The 21,163-nt window shown below is 53.7% G+C and overlaps 5 protein-coding genes across 5 annotated transcripts; 2 read left to right on the top strand and 3 right to left on the bottom strand.

Moving 5' to 3' along the window:
- Positions 1 to 6,191: 6,191 nt before the first annotated feature.
- M406DRAFT_349778 (kinase-like protein) lies at positions 6,192 to 8,515 on the bottom strand (the record flags this gene model as incomplete). Its single annotated transcript, XM_040922502.1, has 3 exons — positions 6,192 to 7,822; positions 7,901 to 8,359; positions 8,464 to 8,515. The coding sequence occupies 3 exons, from the start codon at positions 8,513 to 8,515 to the stop codon at positions 6,192 to 6,194; spliced, it is 2,142 nt and encodes a 713-aa protein (XP_040779535.1).
- Positions 8,516 to 9,174: 659 nt separating this feature from the next.
- Positions 9,175 to 11,323, top strand: M406DRAFT_344698 (uncharacterized protein; the record flags this gene model as incomplete). The annotated part of the gene is made up of 3 exons (XM_040922002.1): positions 9,175 to 9,402; positions 9,483 to 9,531; positions 9,597 to 11,323. 3 exons carry the CDS (start codon positions 9,175 to 9,177, stop codon positions 11,270 to 11,272), a joined length of 1,953 nt encoding a protein of 650 aa, XP_040779534.1. The 3' UTR covers positions 11,273 to 11,323.
- A 1,084-nt stretch (positions 11,324 to 12,407) lies between these two features.
- Positions 12,408 to 13,612, bottom strand: M406DRAFT_354924 (uncharacterized protein). The gene is made up of 2 exons (XM_040923033.1): positions 12,809 to 13,612; positions 12,408 to 12,722 (listed from the first exon to the last, which is right to left on the bottom strand). The coding sequence occupies exons 1-2, from the start codon at positions 13,372 to 13,374 to the stop codon at positions 12,518 to 12,520; spliced, it is 771 nt and encodes a 256-aa protein (XP_040779533.1). The 5' UTR covers positions 13,375 to 13,612; the 3' UTR covers positions 12,408 to 12,517.
- A 2,802-nt stretch (positions 13,613 to 16,414) lies between these two features.
- M406DRAFT_336981 (uncharacterized protein) lies at positions 16,415 to 18,258 on the top strand (the record flags this gene model as incomplete). Its single annotated transcript, XM_040921203.1, has 2 exons — positions 16,415 to 16,805; positions 16,898 to 18,258. 2 exons carry the CDS (start codon positions 16,415 to 16,417, stop codon positions 18,256 to 18,258), a joined length of 1,752 nt encoding a protein of 583 aa, XP_040779532.1.
- A 1,338-nt stretch (positions 18,259 to 19,596) lies between these two features.
- On the bottom strand, positions 19,597 to 20,319 carry M406DRAFT_326998 (uncharacterized protein; the record flags this gene model as incomplete). Its single annotated transcript, XM_040920156.1, has 1 exon — positions 19,597 to 20,319. The coding sequence occupies one exon, from the start codon at positions 20,317 to 20,319 to the stop codon at positions 19,597 to 19,599; it is 723 nt and encodes a 240-aa protein (XP_040779531.1).
- Between the last annotated feature and the right edge of the window lie 844 nt (positions 20,320 to 21,163).

Raw genomic sequence — 21,163 nt, 5'->3', positions numbered from 1 at the left:
TGGAGCGTGAGCCGGATGGCTTTTTAGACATGGCACCGAGAAGTGGTGGGTCCTGGTCTCTCTACTGGCATGTTTTCGCTCTTGCGAGATCCAGAAAAATCGTGGTGGCTCTTCTGCGATCTGGTCTGCTTATGCAGCAGCGCCCGTCTACATAGAGAGGCTGACCGCCCAGTACAAGTTCTCCCCTCTCTGACCACTTCCAGGAACCGATGTTCGGAGGAACCCCTCCTTCGCGGCCGAGGGGGGGGGGGGGGGACGCACTCGCAGGATGTCGGCGGGCAGCGGATATAGCGGAGGATCGTCATGTTTCATGACTGGTCGGGCTTGTGATGGGCTGCGTGTAAGCGGCGTAGGTGCATGCCATTTCCGTCCAGCCGGTGACTAGTCACGCTGAATTCGGAAGGTCGTAAAAGTTTCCAGTGACCCGGGTCACCTCCCAAGCCTTATCAGCAGGCTGCAACCGATTCCATTCCTAGACACAGCGCCCGAGGGGCCCTCATCATCTTACTCCAAAGCACATGTGAGTATGTGTTAGGCGCCGAATTTATTTTGTGGCAGCGGCACAGGTGGTGTGACTGTGGCATCAAGAGAGTGAAGTTACTTCAACTGCAGCTCTGCAAAATCCTCCTCTTAGAGAAGCGGGTGGGGGGGGGGGGAGGGAGGGGGAGATGCCACAACCCCTTGCACTAGCTAATACCAGTAACCAGGCTGCTTGTTTGACAGGCTAGATTTCTCCGACAAGCGGCTTTGCATTGCAGCTGCGCAACAAGCCCAGAGTTGGTGGGGTTGATGTGAAAACGGCGGCGGGGGAGAGAACAGGGAAGCATGCGAGGCCCCCCGTGTGGCGCCGACAACTCAACCTACCTTGTGATAGACGCCGAGGTCGCTCGTTGTCTGCTACTACTGTGCTGCAGGATTGCATTCTTGATCCCAGGTGCATGCAATCGATAAGAACTATGAGTATGCTACTGGTCAGAGGATGTGTTTGCCAATCGCTGTTGGCTGGCTTGTGGCCATCTTTCTCTTTTTCTTTGCTCTACAATTGCGACTGTTGACCGCTCACTCCCAGGTCTGTTAATGGATCGATCACCTACTGATACGACTGCACATACTGCCATGGTATGGTACTATGATGGTTCATCCTCGGTATCCCCGCGTACGTACTTTAACGACGGGTCCATCCATCCCTGACGAGCCACGCGCGCTCTGCGAGGTCCCACAGGCACGCCGAATCCGGGGAAGCGGTTGGTCAGGGATCACGAACATCCCCCTGCGCAGATCTCTTTTGCCCTTGCCCCCCCCAAAAAAGACCGACAGTCGGGCCATGCTTCCTCTTCAGGGAGCGCATGCGAGCACAGGCTGCACAATTGCTGTGCGAGGGATCGTCGTCTTGCCTATCATACCAGATGATTAGAGCATCACATGAAAAGTTGCCAGGCAACCTAAACAAGTTGTGGATGGACAATAGCCACTTCATTACACTTTCAACCCCATTCCCGAATCCCGCCATGCCCTTCCCCCCCCCCCCCCAAAACCCATCTTTGTCAAGGGTTACTTACAACCTATTATCGACAGTGCTAATTATGCAACAGGGGACCAGATAGGTACTTTTGCCAGTAGAACAAGGTTTATTTCCAAAAATCCTACATGGAGAGATAAGATCTGGATGCAGCAGACCTGGGTCCTTCTCGAATGGGTCCGCCATCTTCCTTTTCTGGTCTGCAGAGTCGCAATCCTCCACATTATTTCATGCCAAGTTAGGAAACCTGGGCGATGCTGTCGGGCCCAGGTTGCAGCAAAATCCCTCGAACATCATTATTTTTTTTTTTTCTTCTTCTTCTTCTTCTTCTTCTTCTTCTTCTTCTTGATCCCGTCATCCTGTTTCTCACTGCTACGTACGCCAACACACCCACTTTCCGCACACCATCATCTTTGGTTGCATCTAGATGATGTGGCGCTGCCCCCCCCCCCCAGTCAGTCTCTTAGGGGAGTTGTCTCAACGTACCGACGTTGTCATCATCACGCCTTGTCGTTCCGGGCGTATGGTCCGAGACATCACGCTGCGACGGTAGTAGTATTTCTTAATTGGTTTTTTTTTTTTTTTTTCTCTTCTTCCTTTTCTTCTTTCTTCTTTTCTCCCTGGCTAACAGAGATCACGTATTGATGGGTATGAAATATCATCTTCTCGGTCAAAGGCACACTCACCTTCCTGAAGAATTCGTCTTGCTCCCATCACTGGTCGGCCGAATCGCGGACGGAGTCTTCATAGTGGGAAGGTGACCGGACGGACGGCGGGCCGGGCGAAAAGCAGAAGCTCACCTTGAAGTGGACTGGGCCAGCGGGCGGTGAGGGTTACCCATCTCAGACCTTGCACCCGTCCTCGCAGCACATCCGGTCACTTCCCGGGCGCAGGCTGCATATGATCGCCAGGCAGAAACCAAGAAAAAAAAAAAAAAAAAAAAAAATTCGCTACAACCGCCCCAGTGCACCGGCATTGCAGCAAAGGCAGCTCTCTCTTTTGTGTGGGAGGTTGGGTTGGGGTTTGTCTGCTTCCCTTCCCCCCCCCCCCCAAAAATCTGCGTGCACCCAAACCCAGAAAACCCACCTGCCTGCATCGGACATTGCACTGAAATTCGGCTCTCTTTTCCTCGGTCCCTGGGGCTGGTGAGGCGACGAGAGGATGGAGAGCTCCTTTTCGGGCATTGGCCAACCCTTACAAAGGACCAGTCCTCCCTCCCTCGCATGAGCTGCTTATTGCGCAATTCTAGCCTCGGGCAACATCAACTTGACCACCGGACAAGGGTCGAGCGTGTTTATCCCCTGGTACCGCACGCTATGGGTGGTGACGACAGGATCCACCTTCTCTCCCATCCCCGCAGACCGCGCACGTGGCGAAGGGAACATGATGATAACGGCAATACAGAGACACATTTCCCTTCTTTCTCTTTTTCCTTCTTTTTCTTTTTCTTTTTTTTTTTTTTCTTAGTACTATCTCCCATAGTGTGTGGCAGCATGGTTTAGGTCACTCCCGCACGTAGGGACAGGACGCGTACACTTGTCTCAGCGGGGGGGGGCGGCGGCGCAGCAAAGCACTCATTGCGTGCATGAGCATGGCAGTACTACTACAAGAGAAGGGAAAGAAAAAGGTCAGAGACATGAGCACCAGTGCACGCATTAGGATGCAAGTCAAGAAAAGACGCCAAGATCGAATCTTGACTCGACGCCGAGCCGAGGTCAAGGTCGCACGAGGGGGTTACTTTTTTTGTCTTACGTTGTCGGCTTTTCGTCAAGGCAAAAAAGAGCGCAGCACCAAAGCAACACCTATCAAAGCACACCGCAAAATGGACCAGCTGGACCCGAGCGACGGACAGGTTGTCTTTGGGTCTCTCCATTCTCATAGCCCATATCGACAGCGCGGGAGACACAAGCACGACAATCAGGGGTCAAAGCAAAAAAAAAAAAAAAAAAAAAAAATTCCCAAAGGGCCCTACCAGTCCTGCGTATTAGCCTGTGTGTGTGTGTGTGTGTGTGTGTGTGTGTACGTCTTAGTCCTGCCAGCCGCTATGACGCTTGTTCTGTGACGTTCTAACGCAGTAGTAGTTGAATGATCCAAATTTTAATCTTGTTTTTCTTTGCCCCCTTGGACCGAATTATCATTCTCTAGATTACAGTCCATGATCTTTTTTATTCCGCAGGAAAAAAAGCCAAATCAAAAGTTCCAACATGACTTGGCCGGCTCGGAGTCAAGATGCGATTGGATGCCGTTTTCGAGAGGCTGTCTGTCTTTCTCGACACCGCCCACCCAGCATGTACCCAATCAAAAGTGCTGGCGCCGAGACCGTCTCACAAGCCGCGTGGGTTTCGCGTTGTTCTGAAGCTCGGCACCAAACTTTTTTGTTCGAGCCCTCTCTGGAAGGGTTAAAAAAGAGTCTCACCTCGATACGCCCGCATATAAGTGCCCGGGCGGTGTGGTTTGTGCTGAGAACTACTTCCCTCCAAAACCCCCCAAAACCCCCAAAAATCCAAGACATCTTGACGTGGCCACTGTTGCGTTTTGGCTCAGAGCGGCCCGTCGGGTCAGTTGGGCTTGAGCGGTCAGCCACTGCGGGTCGTACGGCCGAATAAGAGAGGGGACAAGATGACACGCACATAGAGAGAGACAGAGAGAGAGGAGGGGAGACAAAGTACGAATCACGATGCTTGCTGACTTATACTGCATGGGTAGTCAGTCTTCTTCTCGACCTCGCATCCAGAACCCCGGGATGTGGCTGTGGCGTTGTTGAGGCGAGGACGCCCATTCTCGTCCAAAAGCCACGGCGGCCTTGCCCATTTCCTTTCCCCCCTCCCTCCCGGGTGCCTGGGTGCGTCAGGCCATGGGGCGTCGCTGCTGAGCAACTTGACAACTGGGGAGTCGAACCATGTGGCTTGACAAAGCCGATAATCTGAGCCTGAATCTGCACGGGATCGCGCATATTGGGGCCCAGGCCAGCCGTGACGATCCCGGCTCCGTGTGACGACGAAGAGCGAGGGAACGGAGGAAGGGGTCTTGCGCAGTTGGGTAGGATCGAGCTGAGAGAAGGAAAAGAGCTTGACCGCATTGTCGTCCCGCTTCTCGGAAGGCTGTGGCGGGAAGGTTTTTTGTCCCCAGCAAAAAGCTGGACGGCTGGGTTCAGATTTGACCCAAATACTAACCACGAGATCCTCTTTTCCTCGTGGGCCAAATTCCGAAGTGAGACCTTCCACCCATCCCCTCCCTTTCCTAAAGTTCCGTCCCCTTCTGAGCTTATGCCAACGCCCGCTCTCTGCCGTGTGGTGCAGAGGGGCGGGCACGGGAAGGGCCTTGCCGGTGCGGAGACGCGCGAAACTCTCTCTCCCTCCCTGCTTCTCCATCCCTCCCCTGTCTTTCCTGCCGCCGCCATGCGCTGACAGGCTGGCGTCGAAGAGGATCCTGGCTGCGGGTCATGGAACACGAATACGGCAGTCCTTGCGCGTGTGTGTGTGTCTGTGTCTGTGTGTGCTTGTGTGCGTGTGGTGGCGGACGGGGGTTGTAGCGAGGGCGGGCTGTAAAGCTTGGGCTGGGCTGGACTGGGCTGGGCTGGCCCCAGCTAGCTGAGGTAGGCAGCGAGGTCCCAGCGTTGAGCGAGTACGAGGGGAGTAAGTAGACTCCTTCACCGTTAATGAAAGAATCAGCCGTGCAAAGGGTGTACATAGTTTGTGCCTGGCAACGAAGTGACAAGCTTTGCATGCCATTCTTCCTACCAGGGACTCAGAAGGCCAAAGGAGTGGAGGAAGACAGAGATCACAGCCTCTCTACTCAAACGACAAGTGGTCATAGAATAGGTATCAGAGGGAAAGAAGGCATCCATGTAATGAATATAATGAGTCGATCTTCTTTCAGGCCTGCTCCGCTGCTTTGAGCCATGAGTAGTACTATCGCAGCTTTCTCAAAAGAAAATGAAAAATGACAAGAAAACACACAAGTCCATGTGGACAAAAGCTAATATCATGATGAGGGTGGTGGATTATGCAAAACAGCAATAACAAGACACAAAGGAAAAGGGAAAAAAGCAGTTGAACCACCCCCTCAAGCGCTCATCATACCAGTTTTTCTCCAACGCCCAACACCATGACATCGTAAGAATAACATAATCACAAGTCTTGTAGACCATCATGCTGCTTGTGTAGTGAAGGTGCTGTTGCTGAACAAAGTCACCTGGAACCCTCCTGTCGACAGGATAGAAGTATAGATCCTTCATCGCTGCTACTGCCCTTACCAAGCTGGCTGGCTGGTCTCTTGGTCCTTTCAAAACTCCGCCCCCATGACCACCAATTTCATCCCCTTTTCCAATGCTCGCTGACAAATGAAATGCTGGTCTCGTCTCGCACAGCAACTGTGCAGTAGTATTCTAACAGTGGCTGTTCGCCCTGTGATGATGTTGTCCAACCCATCATGACTCTTTGTACCAAACTGAAAATCCACATATGGAAGATGCAAATGAGCAGGACCGGCAAGCGCACGATTATGTGAAGGCGCCAGAAGTATGTCCGAAGCCACTTGCTGTCGAAGGCCCTGTGGACGGAGCCTTGGTCTCTAGGGGTTTGTGTGTTATGGACAAGGAAGAAAAGAAGAAAAGAAATAAAGGAAAAGGCGTTCGCTGGCCATGGCCGCCCATCCAGATGGACGAGGCCGTTTAGACGCTTGGGATGGGCTTGGGGATGTGCTTGCTGCGTATCAGGAAGGGACTCGGCATCTCGTCTGTCTCGGGGTCCCAGACAGCTGCCTTGGAGTTCTCGTTGCTGCCCGGCAAGCGACCACCGGCACGAGCTTGTGACAGCTCGACGAGGGTTCGACCCCTCACGTTGGTCATCTTGCTGACCAGACCGCTGCTGTTGCTACTTGGCCCAGTTAAGGACGTCTTGCGAGACAGGCCGCCCCGGCCAGACGAATCACCACTGCTAGCGGCAGATAGGTTCGCATAGGAAGGGATCTTGGAGAGCTGGCGGTTGCCCGTATCTCGCTCTCGGAGAATGCTGGGGGATCGCATCTCTTGGCCCGAGGTCAGGTGCAGGAGATTTCCCGTAGTGCGTGTCGGTGCAGGCAGAGAAGGTTTGTTCTTGAGCACGTTCTCGGCAGGCGCAGTTCTCATGTGAGCCAGGCCCGGCCGCGCGATGCCTGTGACCTTCTTGACCTTTCTCATTGGAGAGGGAGACGCCGGGGTCTCGTCAGATTCGTCCTCCTCGAGGTCAGAATCGAAGTCGTCGGGGATCTCGGGGACTCTGCGCCACTCGTCATTGGCAAAGATGTTGGGCGGGTGCACAAAAGGGCCCTTGCCTGCATTCTTGCGCCGGGGTGACAGCGACAGTGATGCGATAGCGCAAGGGGAGGGAGACATCTTGTCAACGTCCATGGGCGTTCCGAGAGGGCCGGCATACATGGTCTGGGCCCGGACAAATGGCGTGCGGGCTCCCTTCTTCACCTCGTCCTCCGGGGTATCAGGACCAGTCGAGAGCTCGGTCACGTCGGTGGCTGCCGTCAGCTCGCTCCGATTACTGTCAGCACCGATGGACGAGTACGGGAAATCAGACTTGGTAGACGACGAGTTGTTGAAGTCCATGGGCTGGGCCGTTGCGAAGGAGACCATTTTCTTATGCTGGTTCAGCTCCACCTGGACACGAGCCTGGACCTCCTCCTCAAACTTGGCCTGGAGCTGCTCGATCTCGAGATTCACCAGCCGGTCGATCTCCAGGCGCGCACGTGTCTCCCATTCCCGCCGCAGAGAGGAGTCAATCTCCTGTCTGGTCGTGATTCTGTCGGCGTCCAGCTTCTGTACCCTCTTCTCGAGCTCCCGAACCCGACGGCTCACCGAGTCCTCCCTCTTCAGCACGGCAGCCTCCCTTTTCTGGAGCGCATGGCCCATCTCGACAACCTCTCGCTCCTTTCTCATCAGCCGCACGACAGGCAGATTGAGCAAGGTAGCGGTGTCGGGTCGTCGGTCAGGGTTGACCCGCAGACAGTCTCCGATGACAGCGCTGAGTTCGGACGAGTAGACGTTGGGAAGCGGGGCGACCTTGCCCTCCTTGATCTTCTGAACGAGCTGATAATGGGACTTGGCGTTGAAAGGGGGCTGCCGCGTGCAGAGCTCGTAGATGATGCATCCCAAGGACCAGACATCGGACTTGAGGGTGTACGTCTCCGCAGCACAAATCTCGGGAGACATGTAGAAGGGAGTGCCGACATAGGTCGAGGCGAACTGCTGCGCAGTCAGGACCTTGGACAGGCCGAAATCACCAAGCTTGACAGAGTTGTCTTCCCCAAGAAAAACTAGGAAAAGCATGTCAGTTTGTGTAACATGATGACACCACTCAGGAGGTACCGATCTATAAGCGCGGGTTTACATACTATTCTCGGGCTTGAGGTCACGGTGTAGGATGGTCATGCAGCCTGAGGGTGTCTTGGGCTTCGCAGTCGGGCCAAGGCCCATAACATTCTTGCCAACCTCGGGAGGATCGATTCCGTAGTGACAGCGGTAGAGGGCGGTCACCAGCTGCGAAAAGATGCTCCAGACGAAGGCCTCCTCAGCATATTCGTTCTTCTCCTGCAGTCCGCGGATGACACGGCCGAGATCTCCATTTCCGCAGTACTCCATGTAGATGTGTAGGTCTTGGGTGGTCTTGAGATGCTCTCGGGAGTAGTAACCGACAATGTTGGTATGACGGAGGGATGACAGGATGGTAAACTCGGCGTGGAGCTGCTCGCGCTCCTTCTGTGACATTTTGAGGTAGGAGATTTCCTTGCGGCAGAGAATCATGCCATCATCCTTTCTGCGCACCTTGCGAATGATGCCAAAGGAGCCATGACCTGGCCAGGACATGCAAGTTAGCACATCGCTTCAAGTCTTGTCGCGATGGGGGGAGAGATTTGCATAGAGGTACAAGAGGAGGAGGAGGGTGGTTGCTGCATACCTATCTTCTCCAGCACCTCATACTTCTCAGCACTGCTGCTGTCCGAGGACATTTTGAAAGGTGTTGGGTCCAGCACCGCTGGTATCAATGGACGAGTGGGTGCAAAGAGGCAGAGAAATGATGATCCATGCAGGTGACAAAGAGGCGAGTAGCAAGGCAGCTGAAGATAGAGAGTGTGCCGAGGGTTGGTGTACCTGTAGATGTTAGTAGGTTGACACTGCCAAGTCAGAGGTTGGTGTGGCAGTTCGAGGGTGGATGGGAAAAGAAGCAGCAGTCAAGTTGTAGTATGAAATGTCGTGAAGTGCTGGACGTTGCAGGTTAGGTTGTTGCCCAGTTGCAAATGTTGACAATGGAGCTGCTGGTTGTAGGGGCAACGGGCTGGGTACTTAGACAGGGGGCAGGATGCACTAAAGTGGCAGGGGGCATCAATCAGTGTAAACCACTAAACTTGAGAAATCGTGTCTCCACAGGCCAAACGCCTCCCCAATACGTCCCCTATGACGGCAACAATGTGGCCCGTGCGTCATCCTTACAGGCGGGGAGCTGCACGTAATGTATTGTAGAATTATGATAAGACTCTGAACTTCTGGGGCTCGCAGTACTTGACAACCTAAGTAGTTTACTCACTGCCCAAAAAAGAATCACAATATTCTGGGATTGTCTCAGGTCTTTACACCTGAGTAGCCACCCTTTTTACGACCTGATCCCGATATGGGCGAGATCTTTAGGAAGCATGAGCTGGAGGCCAAACTGAAGGATGAGAACCAGCTCATCGCCAGCGGAGTTCTCCGGGATGAGAACCCTCTTGACCAGTCCTCGGAATTTGCCCAATTCCTCGAGGCCTGCCGGAGAGGGGACTTAAAGACATGCCAGGAGCTCATGTCAGTCGGCGTAAACATCAACGGGAAGGACAAGTTCGACTACACTCCTCTGATCGTCGTGAGTGGGCCTCCGTCCCTGCCTGAAGGCTGCGCAAGAGGACTTTTGAACTAATATTTCTCCCCACCCGACGTCTGTAGGCCAGCCTGTGCGGTCACCTTGAGCTGGTCCAGCTCCTCCTAGAAGCAGGTAAGGAGAGCAGTTCATGGTCAGGCGAGATCCCTTCTTGGGAAGGAGACTTACCGTCAGCACAGGAGCACTTGCAGAGAGGGACACCTTCCAGGGCGAGAGAGCAGTCTACAACGCTCTGAACGACAGGATACGGAAACTGCTTTTATCTTATGACTATGCCAAATCGTCAGATCCGCTGCAACCATGGTCGTCACATATCACCTCGCTAATGACCAAAGATACGCCCAAGACATCAGACATCACCCTGTCTTGTGGATCTGACGACTTACATCTACACAAATTCCTTCTGTCCTCCAGAACCCCGTATTTCAGGCAGAAGCTTGAGGACACTCCCGAGACGACACATTGGAAACTGTCCAGCGCCGTGCCTGCCGAGGCGATCCGACTGGTGGTCAGGTATCTCTACTTGGGTGAGATGCCGAGAGACCTGGTGGACGCGCGAAGCACCACGACCGAAGAGCAGGTGTTCAAGGGGATCGACAAGATCAGCAAGCAGCTCGAGGTCGAGAAGCTGTGGGAGGCCGTACTTTCTATGGACGACCGGAGACTCGCCCGCCAGAGGCACCAGGACGAGGTCGAGCGAGCCCAGTCGCAAGTCGAGGCCTTCTTTCAAAACAAGGTTTTGGGCCACAAGATGCGTGTGGATACGGATAAACTCGACAAGATTAAGTGGAAGCCCGAAAACTCGATATTCGCCGACTGCCTCGTACGAGCCGACGAGGATGACGAGGAGGAGTGGGATGAGGAGGTAGAAGAATCCAAAAATGAGACCGCCTCACGGGCCGCAGCACCCGATGGAGCTACTGCTATCCTGATTGGGCGTGCTGCCGAAACGTCAGCCATCAACGGAAACTTCAAGCCTAGAAAGTCGGTCGTGTACCCTGTGCACAAGGCAATGCTCATCAGGAGTCCTTACTTCGAGACCATGTTCTCGAGCGAGTTCCTCGAAGCCCAAGACTCGGAGTATCTGCACATTGTTAAGGTCGATTGCATACCTGAGGTCCTGGAGATCGTCCTTCAGTTCATGTACACAGAGAAAGCCGACTGTCCCCTACACCATGCGCTGGAGCTGCTCTACACCGCAGATATGCTCCTTATGGATAAATTGAAGAGCAGAGCGGCCGTTGCCATCAGCACCCTCGGCAGCGCGACCCGGAATATCCTCGTCGACAGGACCCACACCAATGATCCAGATGCAGATACTACCGAGACAGAGCCTATTAACATCTATGATGTGATCCATGCGGCTTGGGACCTCCGCGTTCAGCGTCTGGAGGAATTTGCCGCCCGCTATCTGGCACATCGACTGGAGGACTATATTGATGAGCCAGAGTTCGCAGAGCTCATCCAAGAGTCCGCCTCAAGGGTCAAGGACAGGCAAGAAACAGATACCATCGAACTGCTTGACGACATCCGGTATTACTTATCGGAGCGTTTTCGTCTACGGTTCGAAGACACTGGATTTGACGACTGGGTGTCTGACGGTGAGCCAGAGGATAAAGAAAGACCTGATGAAGTTGGAAAGAATGGTCTTGCTGCTGATCCCAAGGCAGCCCAAGGTACGACGACTCTGGCATCAGACAGTACAGTACAACAAGTACCTGCTGCACAGACTGGCATTGTTCGGACTCTTGATGGCGAAGAGGTAGACGATGAGTTTGATCTTGATGCCCAGAACTATCAGATCTTACTTAGAAAGATTGATGATATGTTGGTTAGACTTCAGCTAGATGCATAGACTCTTTTATAGAGGTGTTTTCCCCATGCAGAATAAAGACATCAATGGCACATTTTTCCTCCAGGACTTTTCTTGTATATCTCTCACTGCTATAACAGTAATTATCTTCTCGTTCATAGCGTGATGATGTCCTTTTCAGTTGACCATCTTCTCCTGTCATTATGCTGAATGTCTCCAATGCTGAATGTCTTCATTTTTCAAGGTACGGATCTTGCTGCTATGCTTGATAGCAGCTGCAGACATCTTGGAGTCTTATCCTAGGCTAACTGCTCAGGCAGAAAGTGTAAAGTGACCACCAAGGCACGACACAGGATCGTGTTTTACGCTTCATTCTCTTTGCAGTATTCATGTATCTTGAAACCTGCAAAGGAACTGGAGCTTCTGTTCCTGAGTTATGAAGCTGATAACTACATCCCATGGAGGCTCCTCTCATCCAGGTGATTGGTCATTTACCTGTGCCCTAAGTAGATGAAGCATGCTCTCTGTAATTACATATTTTAGGAAAAATTGTTCATCCCTCAGATCTTCCACCAGCACAATGTTGGCACTTTTTGATGAGTGGTATGCGGGTAATACTGAGATAGAAAGACAGTATCAATCACTACCTGTGATGCAAAAGGCAGGCCTAGGAAAGATCCTGGATGTAATATGGAGAAGGGAGCCAAAGTATCACTTCAACTTGACACGTTTCTTGAGACAAATCGTCACAATTCCATGTGAACGACAATACTGCACGGCTGGAGAACTGAATGTGTGAGGGGCAGGGAAACGCCGGTTGTGTACCACAGTGCTCGAGGACTCATTCAGCTGGCCCGAGTCTGACAGGTTGGCTCCCAAAGGCAACGGACTGAACTGATCGTTGGCCTCAGATGGAGGACGCGCTAGGCTCTGCCAACCTAACGCATCTATCTCTGCCTGTCTCCCTCTCTGAGCCTCTCTCTTTGTGCATCTATTTCCCCTTCTATCAAGACCGTTTGATAGTGATCGAAAAAAAGATAAAAAGGTGCTAGAGTTGATGACACGATATGGAAGGATTCACCACATAGCTCCCTGCACGAGAGCAGCTGTCACAGATGATTTCCGTAGCGATGCAGTTAAAAATGGTGAGCGGGAAAGCATCCAACGTGCCGTCATTGCAGTAGATCATAAACATTCGCTATAAAGAGAAAAAAAATATCCGAGAAGGAAAGAAAGGAAAGGGCACACCGCCCAATCCAGTCATGGACACATAGAGAAGATGTGCCATCATACCAAGGCGGCCTTCTCGTCCAGCTTCTCGGGTAGCCTTAAGCTCCTCTGCTCATCGCGGAGCCTGTACCCTGCAAATGGCGCAAGACCCTCATCGTCGCCATCCAACCCACAGTCCATCATCAGACCAACAACCACTGGCCCCCGTTCCTTATCCTCCAGACTCCGTCTATGCTTTCCACATCTAAAAACTTTCGATACACTATATGAAAGAAAAAGGTCAGTACATGAACACGATCGTCTCTTCAGAAGAGGAGTCTCGTTTGGGGGGGGGGGGAGAGATCTTACATCCCAACCACGAGGCTTGAGGTCTCCACCGCGAGAACGACCAGCACGAAGACTAAAATCAAGGCCACCACGAGCACGTCTGCACGCTGCGAGGAAACATAATACCCCGGGACGAGAAATGGCTTGACATTGTCCATGTCGTGGACCTGTGCCTGGTCTCCTGGTTGGGTTCCTGGGGCGACGAGGGCGCCGACCGAGAGGGCCGAGCCCTTGGTAGCTAGAGGCCTCTCCTCCGGGCCCTTCTTGGATGGTGACGTCGACATGATAGGTGCTGGGTTGGAGAGGGCCATGAGCTCTGCGGTGGTGAGGGGCCGTTCCGAGTCGAGCGCTGCCGAGGGTGATAATGGCGGTGATGATGATAATGCGTCTTCTGGCGCTTTGGGGTCCATATCTTCAATGATATGCGCCGAGGATCCGTCGAAATGGGATGTGTGAGAAACAGGACCCGTGCGGAGGACGACAGTCCTAGTTGCGGCTCCGGCAATGAGAACCGATGTATGGACCACTGGTGCGGCCAGTACCAGCGGCGTGAGATAGAGGGAGCTGAGGAGGTGACAGGCCTTCATGTTGGGCAACTGGTTGTCTGTCTGTTTTCCGTGTCTTTTTCTTCTTTCGAGAAAGTGAGAAGGAGGGGCGGGGGGGGGGGGGAAGCCGAGAATATAGACGGGATAATTAATTGAAAAGTGGTGCCGACCGTATTGAAGGGAATGAAAACACCAAGAGATATAGATTATGGGAATTAAACGTGTTTGGTCTTCCTTCCTGAGGGGTGAATGAATGTAATGTCTTGAGCCTGTCTAAGACAAATTGGACGTGCCGGCGTGTTGCGATCCAAAAAAGGTCCGAAGAAGAAATGCCACGGCGTGCCCAACCAGTCGAGTTATGTATTTGTTAATTGCCGTTGCTTCCTATTCTTCGTCTCCTTTCTTCTTTCTGGGGACCTCCTGTTTCGCCCAAGATCGAACGAGACCCAGGGATGGGTTCCTCAGTCTAGGAGGAGAAACGAGACGAAAAAAGTGGCCAAGGAAGGAAAGCGATGGCAGACAGCCGCCCGGCAAGATTCCGAAGAGAGATGGAGAAAGAGGCTTTGATCTCGCTCGATATGGGTTTTGAGTTTCGGTGAAGCGTCACAAAAGTGCTGGGGTCCCGGAGCCAGGTGAAACAGCTTTGCGTGGGGTGGACGGGAAAGGCCTCAGGGAAGGGAGATGGGCGTCCACAGGTTATACTTGCCCTGTCTTGAGGAATGGCCAAGAGATTGGGTGAAGGGCAAATTCTGTGCGTATTGTTACCCTTTTTCTTTTGTTCGAATGCCAGGACAGACGAGACAGAGAGACAGGCGCAAGACAGACAGAGCGAGAGTGGATGAACAGTGACGGAACAGATGAGTAACGACGAGGGTGAGGAGGGGAGATCCTTTAGATTTTGTTCAATAGTAAACTATATTACTTCTGGGCTTCACCACCACTAAGATAACCCGAACGAGGCGTTCCGAATCCATACACCCGGACACGATTTTTGCGAGGGTCAGGTGAAGTGGCTGAACAGTAGTCCAAAAGCAGCGCGCGGCAGCAACCCCAGGATCGTACTATACGGTGGCAGCGGACCTCGAGGGGCCGCTTTTTCTTAGTTACCCGTCTCGACTTTCCCCGGGTCGAGGCCACCTGCACAAGGATCTGCTTGGTGGAGGGGGGGTCCAATTGGGCTGAAGGCGACCTGCACGTGCACTTTTACCTAGCTACTTAGACCGCACTGCAGAGGAAGAAGAGAGAAAAAGGCAGTGGACTGACTGACTAACTGACTGACTGCTCCCCTGTCGACGCTATCCAAACGCTAAACTTCAAGCTTAAATGGTGCTGCATATAAGCCGGTCAGCTAAGAAGTGCTGGTTATTTCCCACATCCCTCCTCCATACCCCTTGGGATGGTGTTTCGCCTGATCGACATTTGTTACGAAGTTCATCCCCTCCTTGTCACCACACAGCCGGTCGGAATGCCCTCCAGCAATTATGCAGCGCAGAAGAAAGTCGGTGGTTATAGAATATTCTGGTTCGAATGGATCCCATTGGCTTCGGGGCTTGGCAGGGCAGCGTCGGTGGGACATCCTCACCCTAGCGTCTTGACTTGCTGGCGCCAGCTTGTTCCAGAACGCTGCGTCGTCGCGAGGGAACCAAGTACCGGGAGACAGTCCACCATTACTATGGTACGAATGGAACGGGTCCCGATGCGATGCTAGTACTGCTGCTACTGCTGTGGGTGGGCCGGTGGGCGTTAGTCTCGTGAGCTTCGGCAGCAACCTGGATGCGCGCCCTTGAGCTGCAGCAAGGACTCCTCTGGTAACTCTGGCCAGACCGGACCTGTCTACCAGCAAGCTATCGGCCGCTTGGATGTTGTCCTTGGCGCCTCATGTTGCGCCGTCCGACGCCAAGCACGGGTTTGGGTGTAGAGTAATACGGGACAAGTTCCATCTGAACATGAATAACCCATGCTAGAAGAGCACTGCCTCCCCTTCCCCGGCCTCCAGCAAGCAGACAACCTTTTGTGCGGATTACCAATAGTATGCATTATTCGAGGCTGTTCCAGACCTAGCAGGTTGATCGACCAAGCCCTGCACTTCAAAAAGCACAAGGCTGAAGAGATGTGGCGGCGCCAGCACATCCTGCAATGTGTCCTGTCCAGAGTTCCGTGTCTTCTTGATCGCCTGCACTGCACTGCCAAATGACAAGATCTCCGTTTTGGAACCAGTCACATTAGATCATGGTCGTGACGATTGATTGATCCGGGGGGAAGGGATATTCCCAGGTGCTATGTCCGTCTGCATGCGATGATGGTTGGAGGGGCAGATTGCAATACTATCATAGTACATGTAAAAACAATGAGACAATTTCACCTTTGTAACTATGGTACAAAGTATGCAAATGACAGGTGCCAAGGCAAGACATGCAAGTGAATTGTCTCAACTCTTTCGGCGCAATGCTGAAAAGGCCAAAAGGGGCCCGTTATGGACAAATGCTCAGGCCTGACAAATGAGACGTTTCGTCGTCGCATGATGCTGAAGCTGCTGGAACAGGGACCCAAACCCACCACCTGTTCGCGACGGAGCGAGCCTCGCCCTTTGCCCCATTTACCAGACAAGGTAGATTTCGTGAGGGTGCGAGCAGGCAAGAAGAACGGTGGGGCGGTTGCAATTGAAGTGCCAATCTGTTTGCGTGAGTCGGACGCGGTCATGAAAACGGAGAGCGTGATTTAGACATTCCAGAGGACGGAGGCTGGAAAGGAAAAAGTAGTACAACACCCCCAGCCACCAGGGAGCTTTTGGGTGTAACTGTGGCGCATGCGGCTGAGATGTGTACTCCTGCGCCACGTTTTCTTATCAGCCGTCTGATTCTCTTATCGCTCACATTGCTTCTGCCCCAGCGTGAATGGTCCAATTTCACTATCGCTAAACTTAGGCACTCTACCATAGTTACTAAATACGCGCTACGTCAGTTTGCTACCGAATCAGCTTCCAACGAAACACCAAAACAACACAATTTATACATCCCCCCCCCCCATCATTACCAACGGTACGCTTGTGGATGGGGTCATCACGCGTGCCTGTATAGCCGCCATGGCACCCTCTTCAGGGCTGCAGACCTCTACTACCTTCAGCTCCGCGCCCGGTGGTGACCATAGTATACCGCCTCTGGCCCGTTCGGTCACAGCACCGACTCCCTCCCGGACCATTGCTGCTACAGGTAGTCGCCCACTACTACCACTACCACAGCAGCAGCAGCAGCAAGTCCAGCCGGGGCGTCCAGATCCCTCGCATCTTGCGCCAGAGGATGCCTTCCTCGCGGCGTCACCCCCAACCCGATGGAATGGTTTCGAGTCGACCTCGAATGGGACCAGCCATGTGGTCTCGCGGCGTCTGCGGATGCGCAGCAAGGAGCCCGGCAGCAGGAGTCAAAGCCGAAGGAGAAAGAGGCCGTGGAAGAAGTTGCTATGGGTGAAGCAGTCATGTGAGCCATGTCAAGGGGTTGCAGGAGAAAAGACCACTCTTTTAGTTCACTGATCGCGAATTTAACACAAACCTTGTCTCTCACGCGTGTAGACCCGGATAATTTTACCGATCAAGCGACATTCCTCGAGAACCTCCAGCGCAATCCCCGGCTCAAGCCTTACGAATTTTGGCCTCTGGTTGCCGACTCGACGGTTATCGTCCAGCATGTCTGCACCGTCATCATATTCGTTGTATGCTTCGTAGGCATCCATCTGCAGCGTGTGAGCCCCGTGGCCGTTGTCGGCTGGGGCAGCATCGCTACATCCGCTGGTTGGATTCTGTGGGACTGGTGGGTGGGCAAGGAGACCGAGAACGACGACCTCGAGGGTCTGCATAGGACGAGATCCATCAACGCAAGTCGATACCGCCGGTCGACTCGGCTCCAACACGACGAGAAGAGAAACTCAGGAGTGGGCGGCAGTGGCAACGGAGGACAGACAGAGGACTTGGTTCCGACATCGCAAGCTACGACGGCAACAAACAGCAGCGTGTCTACCTTGCCATCAGCCGAGAACTCGACCACCAACCTGCTCAGCCCGCCGGCCAGCAGCCATATACAGCTGTCGAGCGCCACCAGCAGCGCCGCGAATCATGTACTCTCCTCTAGGCCCTATTCCACGTCAGCATCGTCACTTGTATCTGCAGCATCCCAAGGAAGCATGGCCGGCACAAATACCGGACGTACCACATCGCGGCGCACGTCTTCACCTACCGACCGGTCCAGTCTATCACCACCGCGACACAGGCCTTCTTCTCCTCTGCGAGGCGGCCGAGCCCACCTCCGCATGAACACCATCAAGTCTGCCATTCTCATCTACTTTACATTGCTGGGTCTCTCTCCTATCCTCAAATCCCTGACCAGGTCCACATCCTCCGACAGCATCTGGGCCATGTCCTTCTGGCTTCTTACCATCAACATCTTCTTTTTCGACTACTCGGGAACCTGGGTCGGCGTAAACAAGTTCCCGGTGGCCTCGCTTTCTACCAATGCCGCACTGATGGCATCTACCGTGCTCGCGAGCCGGCTGCCCTCCACAGGGGAGGTGTTCAGCCTGACGCTCTTCTCCATCGAGGTCTTTGGGCTGTTCCCCGTCTTCAGACGCTACGCCCGCCACCGCTCCTGGCGATACCACGTCGTCCTGACAGTGCTGCTCGTTCTCGGTGCTGGCGGCGGCGTGGGCATGATCCTCGGCGCAGCAGACTGCGAGACGCCTGCTGCCTGCGGGGCCGCCCCTTGGCCGTGGAAAAGCGGTCTGTTGGGTATGGTCGTAGGCTGTCTGATTTCTGCGGTCGCTATGGGCGGGTGCAGCTGGTGGTTGATTGGGTTGCAGAAATACAAGAACGAAATCTATGGACCGTGGGATCCTGCGAGGCCGATTATTATCAGTAGGAGGCACTGGGATGGTGATTGACAAGAGCTTCGTTTTTGGATAAGTTTTCAACAGGATAGATGTATAATATGTAAATGCTACTTTTCAACTGGAGACTCAAAATGTAAGTTTCTCTTGTCGTCCACATCGCTTCAGACTTCCCGGGTATGTCCAGCTCACAGCCTGCAGAAACCACTTTTCATGTGTGCGACAAGATTCCCTTTCCTTCCCTTCAAGGCTTGCACTCTGGGTCTCCCAACCCCGCCCCCCCCCCCCCCCCTCCTCTCCTCTTTCCCATATGGTGGTTACAGCCTGGTCAACTACATGAACAAGGGCATACCGCCAAGCCAAACGGAGAATGGACTCTGGGACCATTGCTTACCCTGCTGACAGCCAGGTTTATCGGGACCAGCGTAAGAATGGAATAGAAATGCAGGGCAGGGAAGTAAGGTCAAGTGGAAAAATTGATAAGAAGCCAAGAATCAGTAGTCACTCCTTTGCATATAGATATATATATATATATATATATGTATATTCCAGGTCCCAAGCAAGCCTTGCTGCGGCGCAAGGACTTGGCAACTCGAACTTTGCTCATGCGAATTAACGTTGCTTGTTCTGCTTGTCTCTGCCCATCTCAGCCAGTGCCAAGCACCGCCTTGAAGCCCACGACAGACTTTTGACCTCGGTTTGCTTCACAGACCAACATTGGCGTGCCCGTCCAACTCACAAGAGAAGAATAATGGCACCCAAGGACCTTCACACCCGCATCACCCCGGGCATTACGCGCGCTATACTGATCCGCATCGCCAACAAGTCTCTCACGGCCGATCTCTCGCGCGGGAGGCGGATGGCCATAGGGCTAGCAATCGGCGCCTGGTTCTTATTGACGGTTGCTGTGTCGATCTGGAGATGTCAGAAGCGCAGGGCTTACCGTCGACGGATGGCACAGAGGCGAGAACTGGCAATGAGGCTTCGCGTGGTGGCCGTGAGTGGCTCGCAGAGAGTGTGATGATGGATGCGTACCACGACCAAAAAAAAAAAAAAAAAAGGCTTCTCTCATGAATCGAAACTTATCATACAAAAAGGTGTATATCAATATATGTCTTCCTCCCCCTCCGACTCCTCATCATCATCATTACATCATGAACGTCTCTATTACTCCCCGCCATCGTCCTGACAGGAGAAGAAAAGAGACTCGACCTCCTACGCAGTCCAGGAGACACACTGTCAGCTCAAAGTCTGCCTTGTTCCACACCATTAATTCCCCCCTTATATCTTCGTTTCTCTTCGCACTCGAATTTGTGACTCTTTGCCCCGTCACAGCCTCGCCCTACCGCTCCCAAACTCTAGTCCTACCAGCCAGCCCTGACAAGAGGCCCCTCATGACGACAGCCCGACTGTATTATCCCTCGTGACAACTTGCGACGTCTTCGCCTTGTGGGCAGCAGCCATGCTCCAGTACTGTTCGCCCCAGCGCCGAAAGATCTCGGTAAAGAGCTGGTAGATGGCGAGCTTCCCCTCGGCATTTGGCATCAGCGTCAGGCCCCCCGTCCCGCGGGCGATCTGCACCATGCCCCAGTTCGGTCCGGTCTGGCGCCTGCGAGCCTCGCCCGCGGGGCCGTCGTCGAGCACGATCCAGCCGCCCGCCAGGCCCGGGACAAACGACGAGCGCGTGCGGCCGCTGGTGGGGGACTCGGGCTCGACGACGACGGCGTTGACGCGGATGCCCTGCGCCTTGAGCTGGCGGCACAGCGTGTCCAGGTCGGCGGCGCCGGCGGGGCAGTCGTTGGTGCCGACCAGGACAACCTCGACGTGGCGGCAGGTCTCGGGGGCGTCGGCGCGGGCGCGCTCGGCGGCGCGGGCCAGGATGGCGCTCCAGTCGCGGCAGTCCTCGCGCAGGCAGGCCTGGGCCTCGTCTGGGTCGCGGGCCTGCAGCAGCCTCGTGCCCGAGAAGTTGATGGTCATGATGTAGCCGCGGCCCTGGGTCGCGCGGAAGTAGTCGAGGATGCCCGAGCACACCACGAGGCTCTGCATGGTCTTGTCCAGGGACTGCGGGTGCGGGCCCAGGCAGACGATCACTGCTGCCCTGTCGGACTGGTCCATCTTCTTGTCGATGATGAGGAACTCCGACTTTTTGTGTGTTTGGGGGATGCCCGCGATGAAGGAGTGGTTGTCGGTCTAGGGTTGGCCGATCGAAGATGATGATATTGTTTGTAAAGAGCTCCAAGGTGGACAATCCTGGGGAAAACCCCCAAGCCAAAAGACCCGCACGTTTTGTTTGACTAGGCGATCTTGTTTTGTTGTTGTCTTGATTGTTGGCTTTCTTGGTAGATGATCAAATTGTAAGGTGCACTTGGCCGGGGGACACCTTCCAGGTTAATTTTCGGGATGAAAGTATATTGAAGGAGACGTCTTGATTTCTTCTTCTTTTCCTTTGGTGGTTGTTGGCAACAGATGACTATCGTGCCATCCTCGTTTGTAAGGATCCTAAGGGCAATATCTGCTTGGTATATAATACAAGAGAGTAGTAGGTGATTTCCGCAGGGAGCCCGTGCAACGTCATCTAAACATATTGTGTATCATCTGAACGCGGACGTTTCCAATCTTGCCGCTACACATGCCACCAGGGGCTTTCACTGCCAGACACTGCTACCCGCCTGGTAAGGAAGCTTCAACATTTCGAAGGTATGTTTCAGATGGAGGAGGGAGGGAGAAGAAAAAAGGTCTTCTCTCGAGTTGTACTCGTTTCTGGCTCGCGAGACCCCGGGAAGATACTGAAACAGTCGAGGTCGCCGCTAGGGCTGGCTGTCTCCTGGAAACGTTCACGCAACACACACACACACACACACACACACGCACACGTAAACAACAGTAGGATTCCCTGGTACTTTTAGCCGCGCTGGCTCGCGCATGGATGGTCAAGATAGATGATACTATTGAGTCGAGA

Source organism: Cryphonectria parasitica (assembly GCF_011745365.1).
Source record: "Cryphonectria parasitica EP155 unplaced genomic scaffold M406scaffold_2, whole genome shotgun sequence".
Lineage (NCBI taxonomy): Eukaryota > Fungi > Ascomycota > Sordariomycetes > Diaporthales > Cryphonectriaceae > Cryphonectria > Cryphonectria parasitica.
Note: the sequence above shows the minus strand (reverse complement) of the source record. Positions and strands in the feature narration are given on the sequence as shown.

Coding starts and splice junctions, on each gene's coding strand:
- M406DRAFT_354924 (XM_040923033.1), bottom strand. CDS start 13,374: ATGAAGGCCTGTCACCTCCTCAGCTCCCTCTATCTCACGCCGCTGGTA. Junction 12,723..12,808: donor TCAAGCCTCGTGGTTGGGAT/GTAAGATCTCTC, acceptor TCTTTCATATAG/TGTATCGAAAGTTTTTAGAT.